Source organism: Saccostrea echinata, unplaced genomic scaffold, assembly GCF_033153115.1.
Source record: "Saccostrea echinata isolate AGI-Se365-2 ecotype Australia unplaced genomic scaffold, CSIRO_AGI_Sech_v1 ptg000054l, whole genome shotgun sequence".
In the NCBI taxonomy this organism is placed as follows: Eukaryota; Metazoa; Mollusca; class Bivalvia; order Ostreida; family Ostreidae; genus Saccostrea; species Saccostrea echinata.
Genome location: NW_026889803.1, coordinates 17,417,052 through 17,438,458, shown reverse-complemented (window position 1 = coordinate 17,438,458; position 21,407 = coordinate 17,417,052). Strand labels below are relative to the sequence as shown.

The 21,407-nt window shown below is 31.1% G+C and overlaps 1 protein-coding gene across 1 annotated transcript; it reads left to right on the top strand.

Annotated features, from left to right (window-relative positions):
* The first annotated feature begins 2,138 nt into the window (after window positions 1-2,138).
* Window positions 2,139-12,271, top strand: LOC133204678 (uncharacterized). The gene is made up of 15 exons (XM_061340424.1): window positions 2,139-2,403; window positions 2,900-2,984; window positions 3,536-3,829; window positions 3,969-4,075; window positions 4,270-4,288; window positions 4,432-4,711; window positions 4,941-6,386; window positions 6,527-7,030; window positions 7,349-7,796; window positions 8,219-8,703; window positions 8,935-9,361; window positions 9,664-9,931; window positions 10,064-10,455; window positions 10,702-10,734; window positions 12,192-12,271. The coding sequence occupies exons 1-15, from the start codon at window positions 2,139-2,141 to the stop codon at window positions 12,269-12,271; spliced, it is 5,133 nt and encodes a 1,710-aa protein (XP_061196408.1).
* The last annotated feature ends 9,136 nt before the right edge of the window (window positions 12,272-21,407 follow it).

Below are 21,407 nucleotides of genomic sequence, written 5' to 3'. Positions count from 1 at the left end.
TTTACGACTGAACTGAAGTTCTTGATTTTCATAATTAACTGTTGCAATATTGAAAGGTGTCTAAAGCTTACCTCAATATTACACTGAACATCACTGAGCAAGGTGTAAACCGTGATGAAAACGCTGCATGTTTATAATTTCCATTTCGGGAAAACAACTGTGACGTCACACGAAAACTTAACAAGCGAAATGGAATAAATACAGAGAATCTCTGCTACCAAAACAAAGCAAATTTAAAATTGTTAATGTGTTCCCTGCTTCCCAAAATATTTCACGACGCACTGACTATCACCTGTTTTTATGTAATAAAAAAATAGACCGTATAAATATCGTGTACTAACACTGCACTAACAAATATTAGTAAAGATAACAATAATGTATGTATACGTACCCTTTTCTTTTAATTATCTTACTTATCAATACATGTAATCCAAAAATTATTTATGGCTAACAAATATTGAAACGCTATTAACATGTTTTAATCATTAATTTATATGAAGGAGAACTTTTATTCAAACACCGAAAACATTAGTTTATAAACAATTGGTTTAAGGTATGTCACTCGTGAAATTAGTTATATCAAGGATTTTTTGAGAAGTATATTTTAGATAAGTCCTCATATAGCATGACTCAAAATCACAAAGAAAATGCGGGATCAGTGTGCATCTTACTGAGCTACGGTACAATTAAGTTGACCTTTTTGCACTTAAATTGTAACTCTTTGGTTAATCACTTTTATTTTTATCATATTTTATCAGATGTAATTATGGCAATAAATATAATCCTATTTTACGTAAAATAGTTTGAATAATATTTATCATTGAACAATTCATGCAAATTAATGCGCATTAATTATTGTGTGACCTTTTTGCACTAAAAAAGTATCACATTTGAGGTATAAAAAATCTAAGTAGGCAATAAAATATTTTCTTGTATCAAACTTTTTGTGACTTAAGTGCTGATCGGTTGGAAGTATCAGGTTGTTAAAAATAATGAAAGAAAAAGTTGGGGTCAGTGATGTAAATTTTGAGATATTGGTCAAAATGTGCGATTTTCAGGCAAAAAACGGTGTAAATTTTATCTTGACTTCTTTAATATATCTTCAATTCTTGGCAAAATCTGTTGAGTGAATGTGTAAAATTTGTTCTAAAAATATAAATTGAGACCTATATTTAATATACCTAGCACATCATAACGGAAAATATTCTCTAAGTTAAAATATGTGGGGCTAAAGTTCCAATATATTAAATTTAACAAATGTAGATTTGAAGAATTTTCTTCTAAATATCCTTCCACCACAAAAAATAGACCCTCATAAATCTTGCTTCTTTATGAATTTATGAGCAGTTTTTAAATTGAATGCTGAATAATTTGCAACGTTTAATTTAAATGTGTTATGAAACTTGAATTGTAATAAATAGTTTTGAAGTTAATGGATCTGACTGAACTTTTCTAAAAAGCTGACGAGTTACACACCTTAAAATGAAAAAAACTCCGGAAACTGTATTTGAGGGGGGGGGGTGGGGGGGTCTCGCTATGAAGGGGGAGGACTAGCTCTATAGTGAGACTTCTTCCCGGAAGACTGGCTTTATAGTGAGACTTCCTCGGGTGAAGTCTCACTATATAGCCCCCAATAGGGGGGTCTCACTATTTAGCCAGTCTCCCGGGGGGGGGGGGGGGGAGTCTCACTATATATAGCCAATCATCCGGGGGAAGTCTAACTATAAGACATCGGTATATATAGAAACTTGTCTGGACCTCTGTTGGATGAGCTATTGTTAAAAACGTATGCACTGTACATGTAATATGATGAGTGAGCGACAATGCATAGTCAACAATGTGCTCAGGTGAGCGATGTGGCCCTTGGGTCTTTTGTTACTTGATCATTCCATCCCAGATTAAGGGACTTGGCGTTTTATTCTGTAATACAACTTTCGAAAACAGCCGACTGAATATCCCTTGTAACCATTTAAATGTCCAATGTACCTTAAACGAGTTCATGTATTCATCTGAGGTCATTTTTCACCCACGATTTAAAAATCGTTGTTTTGTTGTCTGTTTTGAAAAGGGATTTTATTTTCTGTCATGAATGTTCCTACATTTGTCACGTAAAATTGGGTTATTCTCAGGTTGCAATAATGGGAAATAAAATGTCACAAAGTCTCTGGATATTTATTCTGATTATATACTCCTCTCATGCAGTGATGATAACATACATTGTGGAATCTCATATATTCTGTGACATGAACTCGTCGGAAATAGACAGTATATCGAAATCCATATCAGTTTTTGTTAATGAAACATCCACTTCATTAAAACAGTTGCAATTAGACCATGGTATAGTAACTTTTTGTGCTTTTCATAATTTGGATGAGGATATTTCAAATTACACGGATTTAATTGGTAAGTTAAATGTGACTAACAATTTGATTCAAGTACAGAGTTGTGTCAGTGCACCTTTTTGCATTTCGCAATCAAAATAAAAATCGTGAAATTAACTTAAAAATTAAATTTCTTACCGCCATTGAGTTGTATATAATGTATTTTGATCTACATGTGATAGAGGAATATTGATTTATAATTTGGAAATATTTCTAAATGACACTTTTGGTTTATATTTTAACATTTAAATTTGATGTGAACTTGCTAACACTTGGAGCATAAAGTGTTTTTATAATGAATACCGGTAGCCGTGTGCAAATGAGTGGGATATCAGCAAAATATGAAATTTAAACATCACTGAGTATTGAAGTACAGACATTATATAATTACTTTTTTATAATAAAATCCAAGGAAGTACTAGTAATACATGTATATTAAATTCAACTATCTTTCTTTCAGATTTGAGCAACTGTATGATGTTCTGCTGAGTTTTATAACAATTTTTTTTTGATTTTAGTTTTTATCTCAGAGAACGAAACAACAAATTTCTCTACATTGTCAATAACATCAAATATCCCAATAATTTCGAATACATATGATGGGTTCGAAGGAAAAAGGTATGTAGTATATCACATAAGTCACACAAAATACTAGGGCTGGGACGATATATCGAGATATCGATTTTTTTGTGAAGACGATACGCATATCGATACGTATGAAGAAATATCGAAATATCACAAAAATATCTTTGTTTAATATATAAAATAAATATGCTAAATATAAATATAAATATGAAATACATAATAATTAACACCACTTGTGTAAAAATAAATTTGTTTTACAACAGATGTAAAACTTCTTTGAATAAATTATTCTTATTTGTGAAGAAATTTTTTGTTCATTTCAATAGAAAAAAAAGATTTTATAACCAATTCAACATATCGTGATACATATCGTATCGTGGCTCAGTTATCGTGATACGTATCGATATAGAAAAAGTTGTATCGTCCCTGCCCTACAAAATACATGTACACGTATCTTGTGAAAGAAAATTTTACACATAACAGCTTTAACTTTATGTTTAATGAATGTAAAAATCTGACCTTTTTTTTTATCATCATTGATCTCCCTATCACCATGTTTATCTTTTCAGAAATAATACTATTATTTCTACACAATACACAACAGAAACGCTGGGTAACTTCATATACAAAGTCCTAGAAGTGCTTGAATGGCCATACATCCAAGTCGTTTTGCAGCCTACACCTTACTACTTCGATATTCTTAATACGTTTAAGCAATCACGTGACTCCCCATACATATGTGCAATACGGACATTTGAAGTGAATTCAACTTCAGAGAGGGAAATCGAACTTTTGCTGGCGTCACTTCAATATGAAACTAATACGAAAGGAATATTAATATTGACAGACGATTCAGTTTTACAGTAAGATTTGGTTTTTAAGAACAGAGATAGTTTTTTGAAATATATTTGATAAAAACTCTAACCTAAATCAAACAGTCTCCCAGGTTGTTGGCCAAGTTAATTTTATTCTAACTTAATATCATAAAATTTGTTTTTGAAGAAGTATCGTACAGATCTGGACAGCAAATAAAGATCTTGAACAATTTTACTTCGTTGCTTTAGTTGAAGATTCAGGAAAAATTAAACCATCCTTAGAATCAATTCCAGGTATTTTTCTTCTCTTATACTTCAGCTTGTTTATATTATATACGACAATCTTCAATTTGTATTTGAAAAAAATGCTTTTATTTTATATTTAAAAAAAAACACACTTTATGTTCCTTTTCCTGTTGTTACGATATGACGCAGTTTCATACTATCCTTACTCAATGGCTTTTGATTTGTAATTTTTATGCTTTCAGGTTGGGTCTTTATTCCGCGATCAAAGGCAAAACAAAACACAAATGCAACAGGTAAAACAAATAAAAAAGTTCAACAGGAATCCAAGAAATCTTTTTAGTCGTTGCTAGGATTGTAATATTTTTATTTGCCCAACAAATTATGGTTCATTACCTTGGTTCTTTCCATTCAGCGAATCTTATTTCAGAGAGTTTTCTATATGGCAACCTATCAATTACAAATATTATGGAGGAAGTCAGAGTTACAACAGTATTCCTTATGGACGCTTTAAGCAATGTCAACAGCAGTGCTTGTGATTACCAGAGCAAAGAGGAAGATGATGCTTGTTTACAGTCGAGATGGATTTTTGAAATGAGATTGAAAGAAGAAGAAATCAGTGTTTACAATGTTCAGATAGATCAGCTTTTAAATAACAGGAATATCGCAATGGCTAGATTTGTTCAGGTAACTCTATCTAATGGCCTTAAGTTGTTTTCTAACCAGTCTTGAGAAGCGTTAAAATGATCATCACAAGAAATTTAAACAAAACACTTCCTGAAACTACTTCTGTATCTTACACAATGTCAAGATGTAACTCTAAATTCGCTAAATATGTCTTATCGTCATCGAATATACAATGGATAATTTGAACAATTTAGATATATATTTGTACGTTTTATATATTTGTGTATAGGTTGGAAAGATGGATAATGGCAAATACCTAACGATGAATCCAATGAAATTATACGACAAAAATAATCTAATCTTAAAAAGCAATGCAGTTTCTTGGAGTGAGGCGTTCGCATACATTTGTCGTTCATTTGTAAAATTCCAAAGACTTACATCACCAACTGAAACGGATATTCAAATAATTGGATCTTTACCTCTCCATTATCCTTCATACACTCCCGAGGGGTGTGGCGAATTGCGAGATAATTACATTTTGTTAACTGAGGCCCTCATATTTGCAATTGAGTATGTTAACAATATGACAAACATCTTACCAAATTTGAAGTTAGGATACGATATCATTGATACATGTACGGTACCTTCCAGATTCATTCATCAAATGTACATTCTGAATTCGAGAGGACTAAGAAATACAACTTTAACGAGAAAAACCTACATTGGTGGAGTGGGATTTCCATTTAGCTCCGAGGTCGAACATTTGGCAGGATATCTTTCTTCAAAGGAAATACCTACCATAAGTATCAGTGCAACTAGTTCTGTGTTTTCTGACAAGATACTGTATCCATATTTCATGCGTATGGTTCCTTCTAATAAAGAAGAAACATTGGCGATAATTGGAGTCTTGGAATATCTTTCCATTCATACTATCGGCATTGTTTACACCAACGATGCATTTGGAGCAGATCTCACGAAGAGCGTATTGCAATTTGCAGAGGAAAAGGGAATCAGAGTGGTGTATTTGATGAGAATGGAAGAATCGTATATGAGAAATTCTGATGTTCTAAACTATCTTGTGGAAAGATTTATTATTGGAAATAATAATGATGTTCAAGCTGTAGTTTCACTTACCCAAAGCAATCACATGAAAGCTATTTTACAGCGACTTACTGATTCAAAGTTCAACCAAGTTTTCTGGATTGGATGCGATACGTGGATAGCAGGTATTGAGGAAAGCTTCTTTAGAAAGAACATTGAAGTAGCAAGCAATGCAATTCTTATAACATTTGAAACAAAAATTTCGGAAAAGTTTCTTAAGTATCTAAGCAGGAAACAGGATGTATTGGAAAATAACCTGTTCATCAGGCAGCTGGTAGAAAAAATAGATAACTGCACTTTTGAAGCGAATCAGCCTTGGAAAGCCCAATGCAAAGACGCTGTGAATTTTCAAAATATCATTGAAGAAATTGATCTTCATGGAGAAACACACATCATAGATGCTATTTTTGTCCTTGCAAATGGATTAGATGCATTAATAAGAACCTTCTGTCCTTTGCTTGATTACTGTAACGAAGCTAATTTGAACAAAGACAAATTGGCAGAAATTGCTCAAAAGTTGCACGTTAAAGACATCAACGGCGACCAAATATATTTTGATAGCAAAGGGGATGGAAAGAATATTTTTTATATCATGCAGATCAATCCAGCGCTTAAAATTCACACATACGAAAAGGTTTCATTTACTTTTTTCTTAATTCTTACATCCAAAGACAATATGTATATTTCACGTCCTGAATTTAAGTCTCTTGCATTTGTCATTTGTAGAAAGATTTGAATGCATAATTGTTATTTAAATTTAACTTCTGTTTGTAGATCGGAATGTGGCTGGAAGGCAAAACTATGATAAATAATGACACATTGAAAATACCAAAGTCAATGTTACAAAACAATCTCCAGCCCTGTAACGGGAGAGATTGTTATTCTCTAAGAGTAGGCATGGCTGAAATGCTGTATACGTTCATTCCAGGTGACGTTATGATTTATGCCTTTCTAGAATTGTTTGAAATGAGCAATGGTACATGTTCAAATACCCTCATTCTAGACCATTTTGAAGTTGCGTCTTCAGTTTTATGGAGCATTCAAACCATAAATAAGAAACAGCCAAAGAACAATCCTCGAATAGGATTAGGAATATTTGGAGTATGTGGCCATGATTCTACGATAGCAAAGAGTGTTGCTATACCATCATTTGTTGTACCTAAGCTTCCATCTTCTCCTTTCACTAAACCTATACTGGGATTTGTCGGAGCTCTTACAAACCCTGTGGCCTCGGCATTGAGCAATGCAAGAGATTCCCTGTCGCAAGACTTCCCAATGGTAAGTAAAAATTCTATTAGGTAATTTTGTTAAAAAGATGATCAAAGGTAAAATTTCAAGCAGGAAATACTAAAAGCAATCCAAAATATCCTTTCGAAAGAAAATTCAAATACTTCTGAAATACTTTAAAAAATGTAAAGAAAATTCCAACCATTTCACGGTGTCCCTGTATTGAATTACTAGTAATTTACAATATTTTCAGGCATTTCTGCCTAAAAAAGAGAAGTTAAACACAAAATAAATATTTTTTGTAGCATTGATAAATAAGCAATGATATTTACATGCAAATAAATTAAATTAGCTTTCTTTTTTTGGAAGATAATATCAGCAACGACAGAACAATTCAACGATAGAAATAGATTCCCGCGAGTTTTCAGAACCGCTATGTCATCATCCTCCGACGTGTACATTGCCATGGAATTTGCAAAGAGGCTTGGCTGGACCTATTTTCACGCTCTATTTGGTGATCGTGATCAGTCTTTGTTAGATCTTTTGGAAATGGAGGCTTCACCTTTAAACATTTGCCTAGCTTCCAAGCATACAATAAAAATGTCAGATCAGGAAAATGAGCTATCCAAGGCTGTTGATAAAATGTTGCAATACAATGGTGCAACTGTTGTCATGGTCTTCATTCCAAATGTTGCCATTGAAATGTTACTAAAAGTAGCACATGAGAAAAATACTTTTGGAAGGCTTGTTTTTATCATTCCAAAGCCTGTTGAGAATGTAGAGAGAATCCTTGCCAAATACAGTAAACCTTCAATGGGTAAATGTTACAGAATACATTTATTATGTAGCCAGCATGAAGCTTTATCTGTCTTTCTTGCATCTTGATTAAGATTTCTATATTGTCACATACTAGTGATACATGTACTGCATGATTTTTGTTGGTCCTCAATTTTCGAATGAAAAATAGAATAAACCAGCTCATTTAATGCATGATCTTTAATTAGGTAGCTAATTTTCATACATCTGAAGATGCATAATATTGTATACATGTACTAGAATTACTTTCTTCTGGGTGGTATTCTTAATTAACAAGATTTTCAATGGGAGTCTAAAGTTTTTGTCAAGCAAATTGTATTTTTCCCCTTTAAAACGTGACACTTTTGAAAATTATCATTTCATCCTGATTAAAAAAATGTTGACGGTTATAAATGGATGTAATATCTTGTCAAATTATTGTAGGATTGGTTATTCTTCAGAACAACATGACAGAAAACACACAGTTTAAATCGTACTTCCAAAGCCTTAACATTGAAGAGGGAGATTGGTCTGAACAACTACCATGGGGAAAAAGATTTTGGGAAGATGTTCACAAATGCAATTTACGATTTTCCAATAGATATAACAAAGACTGTACAATGGATTTGATGCTGAAGACAGTTAACATGAAACAGTCACCATATGTAGTTTCTACAATCAATGGAATATATGCATTATCTGCGTCTTTCCAAAACTTTCTGACGAAACATTGTAACAGTTCAGATTTAGTCAGTTGTGTACACAGGAATTCCTCTGATATGTATCAGCAACTTGAACACGAGCTAGATCATGTAAATGTTATACCCGATGGTGGAACAAAGTTCGCTTTCGAGAATAGAAATGCGTCAGTACCCATGGCAATCCTTAACTATCAGTATGGGCCTAAAGGAAATCCCAGACTGGTTACAGTATGTATGCATTGTCATCATTCAAACTGAAGTTGGTATTTGGTGTATTATTAATGGCTGTTGATACAAAATTTCATGAACATGTATGGTATATAGTTTATAGTGCGTATGAACAAGTTTAGTGCTCAAATAAATCTCTATCTTTCAAAATATAAAGCTGAATGCTATATTTAGATTCATTTGACAATTTGACAAAAATTAAAGCAGTAAATAATTAATATTTTTCTTTAGATTGGAAGTATTCAGAATAAGGAGATAACTCTAGACTTACGAAAATTGAGTATGTACAACTTGAATGGTGCTCGCAGAATCTTCAAATCAGAATGTCCTAATGATCAGTGTTCGGCCTGTCTAGACCCAAACTTTGTGTCCAACTACCACGACAGAGTCAAACACCTTTCCGGTCTTCCTCCTGCAACAGTGAACAGTTTTGAAAGTGGAGTTGGGCTTACTACGATTTTTCTTATAATAATTGGTGTTGGAGTAGCAGTTGTGTGTACTTATTACCTGGCTAAATTTTCCTCTCATAAAATATTTAGTCTTTCTGCTGATGGACATGCTTGTATAATCCTTGGAACAACGATACAAATTCTCGGAGCCGCAGTGTATCTGTTTGATGGTTCGCCATTAGCATGTGGCGTTCATCTCGCTCTGCCTGGTGAGTGTAAAATCAAAATTTTATTTAATATTAACAAAGAATATTTACATTCATTTCATTTGTGAAAGATATGAGCAATAATTCGTTCAAGTAGGCAAAAATATGGTTTCTTATCCTATTCAAAATGAATAATTATCAACCAATTGAATTATGGTGTTTATTAAACATTTTCCTGCAAATTAAATAATAAAAAACTAATTTAAAAAATAGACTGATAAATATTTTTATTTGAAAAGTTAATGATTTTTTTAAAATAGTAAATGTTGATATTTTTGAAAAAAATAATGGACTTTGAAATGTAGGAAGCGTTTATAGTATCACTCTCACTGGCCTACTGATCAAACTGAACAAAACTGCCTGTCTTCATGCGATCATCGGGACAAACATCACCAAACTTCCAAAATGGGACTTCGCTCTCACTTATCTTCCAATAGTTATGTCTGCACCTATTATTGTTTTCGTTGTTTGGAATGTGAGCGATCCTGTGACAATGACTTGGTCCGTGCCAACCCTGTTTGAAATCTCAAATATCGACGACATATCTATTACCTGGCGTTGTGATTTCAATCGGTATTATAATTTGTAGATCTATTAGCACCTTTGCATTTTTTTCTTAATGTTTTGAGATAAACAGAGCAAATTTCTCTTTAACGATCTTGATATAAAGGATTTCTTTAATAATTCTTTATGTAATTGTTTTAGAACAGAATATGCAATTTTCATGACTTTCTTCTGGATCATATTGTTCCTCTGTATGACATTATCTGTCATCTACAAGTGCAGAAAGACAGGACGAAAAGAGGTGAAGCAAGTTTTGCTGTCGGCAACTTGCTTTTCCCTCTTTACCATCGCCACGACCATTGTTCGTTTGTTGAGTAACGATCACGTGCTCTTCAGAGCGTTCATGTCGGTGACTCTTCCATTGAACGGAATCATTATTTTGGTTGTGAATTTTCTTCCACAAATTGTTGATCTAATGAGGGAAAAGAACCGAGAATTGTTGTTCTCTAGACTAATGTCAGATAATAAATCTACTCACATTGCACAGTTATGGAAAGAACTGATACAAGAAGAGAGCACATCAAAAAAGAAAGGTAAAGTTCAAATACCTACTATACCATTTTATTGTATATAAATGAAAGATTTTGTCAAGTGAAAACTAAGAAAACGGAGTTGTACACAAACTAAAATCAGATCATCGTCAAAGCTGTTTTCAATTAGTTTATAAGAAAAGTAATTTTTAAAAGATAAAATTACGCTTTCAGATACATATACTATCTATTATTTAAAACTTAGCCTCTGCATCTCTTTTAAACCAGTGTTACTGAAATTTGTTTCAGAGAAACCAAAAAGAAAAAAGGAGAAGGAAAAAGGTAGGAAATGACAAAGGGATAAAGATAAAGTGAAATGTTAAGAAAATAAATGGTTTAAGGACAAGTGCACTTAAGCACTGCTTAATGGGCCCTTTTTCAGTGCCGTTTGACTTCAGAAGATATTACCAAATTGTTCTTTTTTGGTAATAGTTAAACACAAGTGGATATTTCTAATTAAAATCACGTTAAAACATCACCTAAATCAGCATGGATTTGAAACAAATGAAGATTTTTAAATGCCTATAGATACCTTAAATCCGGAAAAGTCGTACCGAACCTATTTTGAGTTTCGTTTATTTAAATCAAGGGGAGGAGACATTTAAATCGGACACTTGAACAATCTGATGGTGGATCATTGACAGACGCGTTTTCCGAATGATAATCTTGCGCTATTTTACCTGAGAAAAAAAAATCGAAGTTGTATAGATGCCTGTAGCCATAGTGATCAAACTAAGAAATTTGCACGCTTGCATTTGAAATAATACAATAAGTATTAACATTAATTCCTTTAAGTCTTAAATGAAAAAAAGTGTATATAGGTGGCTTTCATTACCGGTACCATTGTCTTGCATGAATGTTAAAAATGTTTCAATTGACGCTTTTATGTATGCTGATTTCTTAACGACACTAAACTCTCCTAACCCTCCCTTGTTCATAAAACCAAATACATCCAAACTTCTCTATGCGGCACGTCTTCGATATAATGATACAAAACGTGGCTATCTTTTACAGTGGAAATATTTACCTGGGTAGAACTCACGTGACTACCGGTATTTTAAATAATTTATTCCACGGATGGGTTCAACAAAGGTCATACAGGTAAATAGCTCTTGTTTGCTATTGGAAAAACATTGAACTTTTCATACATTTTTAGTATTTTAAGTACAAGCCTAATCTTGTACAAATGTCCTACTTTCACACAAGTTTTATAAATGTATAATGCGCTTCTTGTCGTTCGCACAAGTTTGTACAACGTTAGGCTGACAGTAAACAAAAGCTTTGAAATGAATGACCGTCCTCGATTTACAATAGAAAATCACGAATGTCGGCTGACCCCTACCACATTGTATGGCTTTGCTCTTTGTATATTCATGAATTTCACCGATAAAATTTGTTGAATCTTATGGTTTAGATATCAATTAATGATCTGAGATGAAAAATTATGCTTAATTTGATTTTTCATTTTTTCACATTTTACCGGGGCCCATAAGTGCACTCGTTCTTTATATTTTACCTACTGAAAACCATGCAATTCTCAATTAGCTTATTTGATAGGAAAGGGAAAAAGTAAGACAACTACAAACAAATATTTTTTAAATTCGAAAAAGGTTCAGAAGAATTAAATTACGAAAGAAAATTGCTGTATATGTATTAGAGTAGCAAAATTAATATGGAAAGCAGGGTATATAGGAAATCAATCAGTAATCGAATTATTTTTTTTTTTACTTTTCGTTTAGTTTCCATGTCAGTAGTTGGACTTTCGTCAAAATGGAGAAAAAAGACAAAAGGACAAAAAGAAGACGCATCTGAAGCATAAAACTTGCAAATTAATAATTTTGATTGTTTTGGAACATTTTTTTTAACCAACCTTCATTATTTGTTCATGAAAAGTTTACAATTTGATCAAAATTATAACATGAATATAGAATTAAAATTTTGAAATCTAATTCAGTTTAATGTTTGAGAAGCCTTGCCTCACCCTTTCAAAATATGAAAGGGGGATGATTACTCCAAGCAATATGAGCTGCAACTTTGAAGTCGGAAATTATTGTTGCAAAATTGTAATTAACTATTTCAATGTCAGAAAAAAGTACGTTTATTATAAACTACTGTTGATCATTTTTGCAATGGAAGAACTATTCTTAAGCTTTGGTTGAAGCAGAATTACATTATTGTCGTCCTGTACAATATTGATTCCTTATATATAATACGATATATATGATTGCACTGAAGTCTTTCTTCTGAAACAATTTAATACTTTGTTTCATTCAAAATGATCCAAAAGGTTCAAATTACATAAATTTTTTCAAAATAGCACATTTTAACAGCATAATTAAATTCTCAATATTCTTCTTACTTCAGTTTGTAAGTACTTAAATAACTGTTTTAAAAACTTTAATCATAATACTTAGCTGAACAAATAAAAATATTAACCAGAATCAATTATGTAATCACAATGCCTTTCGCAAATGGTGACAGATTATAATGAGAACTTGAATTTAAAGTAAGAAAAACAGATATCAGTGATCAGACTAATTTATAATACTTCCATTCCCTGTTTCATTTTCCATATTTTTACTAAAAAGCACAATATATTCTGTTTATAGTTTGGAAATTGAATGCTTTTGTTGTGCAAAAGGTTGTAAACGCTTTTAATGAGACATTTAATGTTTGTGCTATAAATATAAAACAGAAACATTAATCAAAAGTCAAAATCAAAATTTTTTTTATCAAGATATAAAATAGTTGCCTATATAAACATATCTTTTAACCGATGAAATATCTTCATTACTCAACAGTGTACATTACCTAACACTACATTATATCAAAGGTTGGCCATACTTTACTTTAGTAACTAACTACATGGCAACGTTGGTATACCATATTACACATTTATATATATTTTTTAAGTTTATCAATAAAATAAATGAAGATAGATTGATCCTTGTAACTGTTTACGTTTACATCAGAAATTTAACATTTTAATTTTTAAATCATTTACATTTGAACTTTTAATTTACATTTAACACAGAAGGTGACATTTACATACTATACAATCTAAGTCATTTAAACCATATTGACAAAAAATACTTAAATATGTTAAACTTGACTGTCTACTTTAGAAGTTTATTTATTTGCATATATAGAACAACCAATACACTTTTCAAATTTAGACAGTGATAACTAGAGATTTTGCAAACAAAACTTTAGTGGACAGATAGAACAGGAGCTAAAGTAACTTTTTGGATAAATCTTATACTTTTCTTCCCTCACTTGAATGAAAATCCTTTACAATTTAACATTAAAATTAGGCATTATAGAAAGTTTGTATGACTCTTGGAGAAATTATTACATTAAAAATAATAAAACAATGGATATTCAGAATAGTGACATGCATGCAAAATATCTGAGGGTGAATTAAAAAAAAAATGACCAAACTCATATTTTATCAACCTGCATTAAAGGACAGACAATGGGAATAAATTTCTCTGTCTCAGCAGATGTCTTTAGATAGTGTCTAAATACCTGCCAAATATCTCATTGAAATCTCAATTCACAAAAAAGTTATGTTCAAAAATGATGCTAAAAATGTCAGGAGTGCAATTCAATATTTCTTGCAGGTAGGTTAAGGCTTCCCGTAGAATATCACAGTGCACTCTGTGCCTTCACATCTCTGAACTACTAAAATATGACGTCATAATGGAAAATGACGTCAAGTCACTACAATCTTGAGATGTTATGACGGGGAGAGTGTCATGAACTTTACACTTTATTTCAAACTGCATGTAAAATGCTAGATAGCTTTTGCAAAATTCACGGGTCGTTAAAGCTTTTCTAAGTCTTATTTGTCCGAATATTTTAAAAATACACCGCTAACCTACCCTTTATTGAAATTCAGCATGTTGAAAATGCTTATGAAAAATATACTTTTGAAATGTACTCTGTTTTATACCCGTGGTTGGAGGTAGAATTTATTTTGTGTGTATAAAAGAGTCTGGCGCAGGTGATTAATGAGGATTAATTTGAGAATTTTTGTGGAAATCTGTAAGAAGAGGTTGTTCTCTAACTGAATCTTGCTTTGGAAAAATGTGTGTTGGCTTTGTTTTAATACAGATTACGATATTGTGTGGAAAATACCCTCAAATTTGCAGGTAAGTTGAAATTCTCAGGAAATATTTTGTACCCAAGTAATACCATGACTTTTCCCAAGCACATTTCGGATACACAAGGATATGATGAGTTTATTTATATAACAAAATGTCAATAACTATCGTGTTAATCATCTGCGCCGAAGCGATTTATATGAAAAACTTCAAAAAATTATAAATGACCGTCACGTGATCAACAAAGTCATGTGATATCATAAATAATATGTTAATATATAGCCGAGGAAACCCTTCATATAAATTGAAAGTACTGAAGTTCAATACTTAAAAATTAAAACCAAAACCGACGTCGCAATGACATATTATGTTTTGAGCGCATTTTAAAGCTTCGGGAAGCCTTAACATAGCTGCGATATAATTGAAGATCTTTGAAATAAATTATAATGCTTTATGGTGGAAATAAAGACTTTCCTGATAATATTAAAAGTATTGAGTTTTATATGAAGACTGCAGCAACTTTTGTTTGACCAAGAAGTGGCCATGGCTGGTGTTGAAAATAAAGTACACCATGTCAGGAGTGCAACAGAAAAATGTAGTGTTGCCAAAAACATCAATTTTAAAAATCTGAAAGACTATTAAGTCAAAAAAGGAAGAATTTTTAAAGTGTAAAACAATAACTGATGTACAGTTTAAAACTTTAAAATATTATATAAATCACAAGAAGCATTAATGAGATTCAAGTATCTGTGCATACCCAATAATGTCAGGAGTGCAACATTTGATGTTTTGTTCCCCAGCATGAAAAAAAAAATTATCAGTATATGATTCTTTGATTTTTATTTTGGAAAATAAAGACACAAAGAACATTTTACCACATAGATTTATCAATTACAGGGTATGTCTGTGTTTCATATCTATATTTCTATGGTTAGGAGTGCAACTCATTTTTTTTTAAAGATTCAAGTTATATGATGAAAAGACTTCTACTCATGCTAAGAAATATTCTTTAATTAATAATGATCTATTTAAATAATTTAGTACTAAATTATTGACAGTTTTATTATTAAAATCCTTCTTTTTTTCAATTTTGTCAACTCAGATGTGTTTATATATTTTCTTTGATTTTTTTTAAGAATGTAAAAAATAAACACATTGAAAAATTGTTATAAAGTTCAAGTAATTCCACCTCAACTTTACTGAAACAACAGAACAAGTTCTGATATAATTTTTGCTTCACAATTCTACTTTAAAGACTCCAATGCTCTTCGTCAGGAGTGCAACAAATATGTTAGGATTATTGCTATCAAATATGAATAAATATAATAAAGAAACAAATGATGAGCAGAATGTTCTGGTTGACCCCAGTTGCTGACAGTGTTTGTTCTGTGAAGGAAAATATAGTATAAAATATATTTTATCTCTTAATATATATTTTAGCTGGTTTGTTTGACATAAATAGGGATTAATTCAAGATATAAAGCCAAGTTTAAATACTTTCATGTGTTTTGGTATAATTATGAAGTATTGGACTATAAATATTGCAGAATTTCGTTACCACTTGATGTTGCCAACACTTTATGAATTTTTGTGTTCTGTGGTTTTAATTTTTGATTTTACTGCAGTCAGGAGTGCAACAAAACTGTTTTACAATTATCGATGACCTTTATCTATCTTTTATTAAAAAATAAATAGGAAAAAAAAGTTTGATACTATTTGATTTTCAAAACATTATGTCTATCAACTAATTACAGACATTTTACAGCCTATTCAGAGAATAGTTTTCATCACTTAACACATATTTTTAAATACAATGTATAATTATTACACATTGCAAATAATCATGTTTTAAAGTCTTGAAAATGTGAAAAACTTGCCTTAAATGATAAAAAAATATCAAAACGATGAACTGATTTACAAAATAAGAATGGGTTATTGTGTGTTATAATTTTTAAAACAATGTTAAATAAAATATATATCAGATGTCAAGAGTGCAACACAATAATGTAACATAGAGTCATTTCAAAATCCAGTATTTTTTATAAGAAAACTTGTATGTCAAAATTCTTTTGGCTTGAATTTAAAGAACTGACTTAAATGGACAAAAAAATGATTTAGGGGGAATTTTATTGTTTCATATTCCTCTCATATTAAAACTTTTCAAACCAGAATTGAAAAAATAGTGTAAAATAACAATCAAAAAGCCAATTTTTTTCCACAAATACAAGAGAAGAAACTCATTCAAGGTTTAGATCAAATCATGTATATCCCTGATACCATTTTGAAGCATTAAAAACAATAATTTCTTTTAATTATATATTTTAGAAAGTCTTTAAGGATTAAGTGATATTTTCTTTTTTCAAATAAAGTTTTAAATATAATAATTCTGAAACTTTTTATCCAGTTGTCTATTCTATTGCAACTCCAGGAATTTTAACTAGAATGCATGTACAATATGATGATATAAATGAAAAATACGTTATGGGTAGTTGAATTTTTTATTTTTTTTAAATTCACCCCTAAGCTTATCTAGTTACATATGCTAATATTTAGTTAGAATTGGTTCGTCACAGATAATCGATAATCATCGATTTTTACTCATTACAAATCACCTAGAAACACAAAAGGAAACCCATGTAACAATGACATTCATAATTCAATCTGCCTTTCTCTCTTTTTGCTTTTGTTGCTTTGCAACTAAAGCAGAATTACAAATAGGTCACTTATATATAATATACAAACAAAGATAAAAGCAGATAATTATGTTTCCAATTTTCATTAAAATTTAACTAAAAGGTGCAGTCCTCAACAAATATTTAAAAGAAAACAACTGTAATAATTATTTTGTGAAGAAGAGGTTTAAATACCCGATGAGTCCTTGCTCTACAATGAGCAGCATCTATCTGAGGACGAATTATAACTCAGGTGATAACATGGAAAATAATCAGCCGAAAGGCTCATCAAGAATTTAAAAGAACCTTTATTGATCATACTTTCTTTGGTATTGTTATTTGGACAATAATTGGATCCATTTGAATATTGAAGATCGAACTGGGTTTGCTTTTGAAATTCACATAAGATTTCTTGTTTTCATACAATATTTCTGTATTTCTTTGTGTTTTATTTTCCGTGTTCTTTTTATTATCTAGAATAATTTTCTTTGATGATCGTCAATTTTCATTTTTGGTCTTGATTAGCAAGCAGTTATAATTAAACTAAATTAACATAAAGCTCTTTAATTGGTAACAATCTGGATAGTATATTGAACTTCGATTTTTTTTCCGAGTAAATGTGATTGCATTCTTAGATAATGAAATGTTTATTCACTCAATTTTATACTTAATCAGTATATATATATTCATTTTGCTATCATATTTATCTTTATTTAAATGCGTTTATGAGGTGTGTCCCAAAAAAGTCGTAGACAATGTCTGTAACTTTTCAACAATTAACCAATACTAACTATATTTTGTATGACAATCATTTATCAAATATTCATTAAAATAGTGATTTTTTTAATAGAAGTTTTTTCATAGTAATAATATTATGACGATTTATAAAAAGGTCGAGCTAAAAAATCCGGAATAATTTACGTATGTTTCCATTGAATTTGCAATTGTTTTTCTGATAATATTTAATAGATTAAATTCAAATATATCAATTAAATCAGAGGACAAACCTGCATAATAATAAAATTTTCATGTAAATGGCATCAGAGACAGAGGAGTGGTAATGCAATTTTTATAGGATAATCTGAACCGAGTCAGCTGCAAATAACGCCGTCAAACGCGTCTACAGCGCATAAGGATGTACTCAAATATCGGTTTGATTGAGGTATCTCTCCTTCAGAGACGGGAAAATATAGAAGTAACATAGCACACTATAGTGTTAGTATTGAAGTTTTGTTTTTAAATGGCATACGAGATTCTGTACAGTTTTATCTCAGCACCGTAAAATAGGAAAGGCGTAAGAAGTAGAGTAATGATTGTTAAATTCAGAATTTGAGGAACGTTTTGGATCACAGTGGATGTTTAACTCTTTTTAAGCCTCTTATTTTTAGCCTCTTAAGCAGGCTTTACAAGGACTTAAATTTGAAATTGATCAAGAAAATAGAAAGAAAGTGATAAATTTTATTGAGTCCCTGTGTCCATCTTGAGTGGATTGCCATTAAATTTGAAAAATCAGTGAGTCGCCATGAGAAACTATTGCGTACAAAATTCATGTATTTTGAAAGAGAATGATCATGATCCTAGAAGAGATAGACGTAAATTACGTTTGCTTTCGTGCGCCGATCAACAAAATTACGCTTTCTTTATCATATTTTTTTAATGAAACTTGAAATTCATGATCATTAAACGTTTCCTTTCACTATGACAATAAAAGAAATTTATGTTAGCAAATAGAATTATATTTGTCGGTATTGTGACCTCAACTGCATAAAAGGACTGCGTTGAAAATACTGTAAAATGCAAGTTATATTCAAGAAAATTTATTGTTTGATAAAATACATAGTACAGAAATATAAAAAATATGGCATAGATATAAGCAAAATTAATTCATCGAAGACGAACATAACAGTGATCATGAATTTGAGAATATACTATTCATGAATATTCGGAAATATTACTTTGCAATTAGTCCACAATCAAGAAAAGTCTCAATTCGTTATATTCAATAAATTTGAAGACATTTTCAACATTTAAAAAAAATGATAGGTAATTAAGTAGACAGGCAGTAGATTTTCTGCATAACTCACATAGGGATACTCCAAAGAAGGGAGTGATAAAAAGAAGGATAAATATATATAATGTGAAAAATACTGCAGAATCTGGAGTAACTAGTTCCTGCATTAACATGCTTTATATCATTAATGTAATTTTATATGATACAACTTCATCCCAAAAAATTTTCTGGAATCTAAAAGTTGTTTTGCAAAGTCTTATAAAGCTGTATATTGTTTGCCTTATGTGGTGAAAGCAACGTGATACTAATCTCATGGGCACATTTTGTCAATTTTTCTTTTTTCATTGGAATTAAAATTCAAAGGAAAATCTGCAATACAATTTTTACAGTGATGCTCAAGAAAGGATTAATATAAAATCTATCTAAGGAAGTCGGAATCATGATCTATGACACTGTGCAGAAACTTTGTAATGCAACTTAAAAGTACATTTTCTTATGTCATTCATGTTTAAAAGGGGTTTTCTTTGTCTTAGACGTGAATGGGATTGTTTCCTTTTCATGGTTACTTTCCCCTATTACTTTTTCTTTGGTTCCCCATACTTTCGAATACACATAAATCAAGAGGAAATTATTATCTAAAATACTGGTATGATAACTGCTAGAAGGCACACTCCTGTAATGGCAGATAAAGAACCCCCATTGCTGAATGACCCTGAATGCCGAGTAAAGGTCTAAATTTGAAGCCCTTCACCGGTATATGATGACGTCTCCATATGAGTGAAAAATTCTCGAACGGGACGTAAAACAACATACAATCAATCAATCCATTACCTGTTTCATTTTCCATAACTATGGAGGACTGAGAGATCTGGAGTATAATTTAATGTTAAAACTAGGCATTGTAAAAAATAAATCATGCCTCTTGGAGAAATTAGTACATGAAACATCGCAAAACGATGAATATCCAGAATAGTGACTTATATGATAAGTTTGTTATCTAGTTACATGAACTAGTGCATGTATTTAGATAGAATTGGTTCGTCACAAATACGATCGATAATGATCAATTTTCACTTATTATATTAAACACGCCACAAATCAACTAGAAACACACAAAAACAATGTAATAATGCCATACACAACTACCCCTCCCCCCTCTCTCTCTCTGGTTGCTGTGCAACATAAGCAGAATTACAAATAGGCCATTAGTCACTTAGATATAATATACAAAGATAAAAGCAGATATGTTTCCGATTTTCATTAAAATTTGATTAAGAGGCGCAGTCCTCAATAAATATGCAACAGAAAATTACGAATAAATAAAGGATTATTTTCTGAATAGAAAGAGGTTTAAATACCAGAGGAGTCCCTGCTCTGAAATGCATCAATCTGAGCACGAATGATAAATGTGGTGATAATATGGAAAATATAATCTGCCGAATGGCTTATCAAGAATTTAAAAACTTTTATTGATCATACTTTCTTGGAAAGAAAATGATTGGATCCATTTGAATATTCGATATCACATTGGCTTTGCTTTTGAAATTCACTTTAGATGATTTCTTATTTTCAGACAATATCTCGTGTTTGTGTTTTATTTTCCGTGTTCTTTTAATTATCAAGTAGGATATCCTTTAATGATCGTCGATATTCATTTTTGCTCTTGATTTGCAAGCAGTCGTAACAGTCATAACAGTAGTCAAGTAAATTAGAATTTTATATAGATCTATAATTAACTAAATACTGGATAGTATATTGAACTTCAAAAGTTTTATTTCAACTTAAGGACATACGCAACGTACCTTACCTACTGCTTATAATGAATTGACGCTAACAGCGAAGTGATTTTCATTCCCCTTGACTTTAACATATATTGTGAACTCATTGGATATAACCAATTTCGTTTATAACGAAGCTAAATCGTCCATCCCTAGCCCTTCTTTATAATCGTGTTAAACTGTTTATGTTATAGTGTACAACACATAGTAGATTTCATCATAAAGGTACTAAATGTTTAACATTTAGAATTACATTTAAGGACATACGCAACGTACCTTACCTACCTACTGATAATTTTTCAAGATATTCTTAATTTAAGCTTATAGTGCCATCAGATGTTCGTAGACAAAAAATCAACATGCATTACAAGGGGTTTTGAAAAGATAT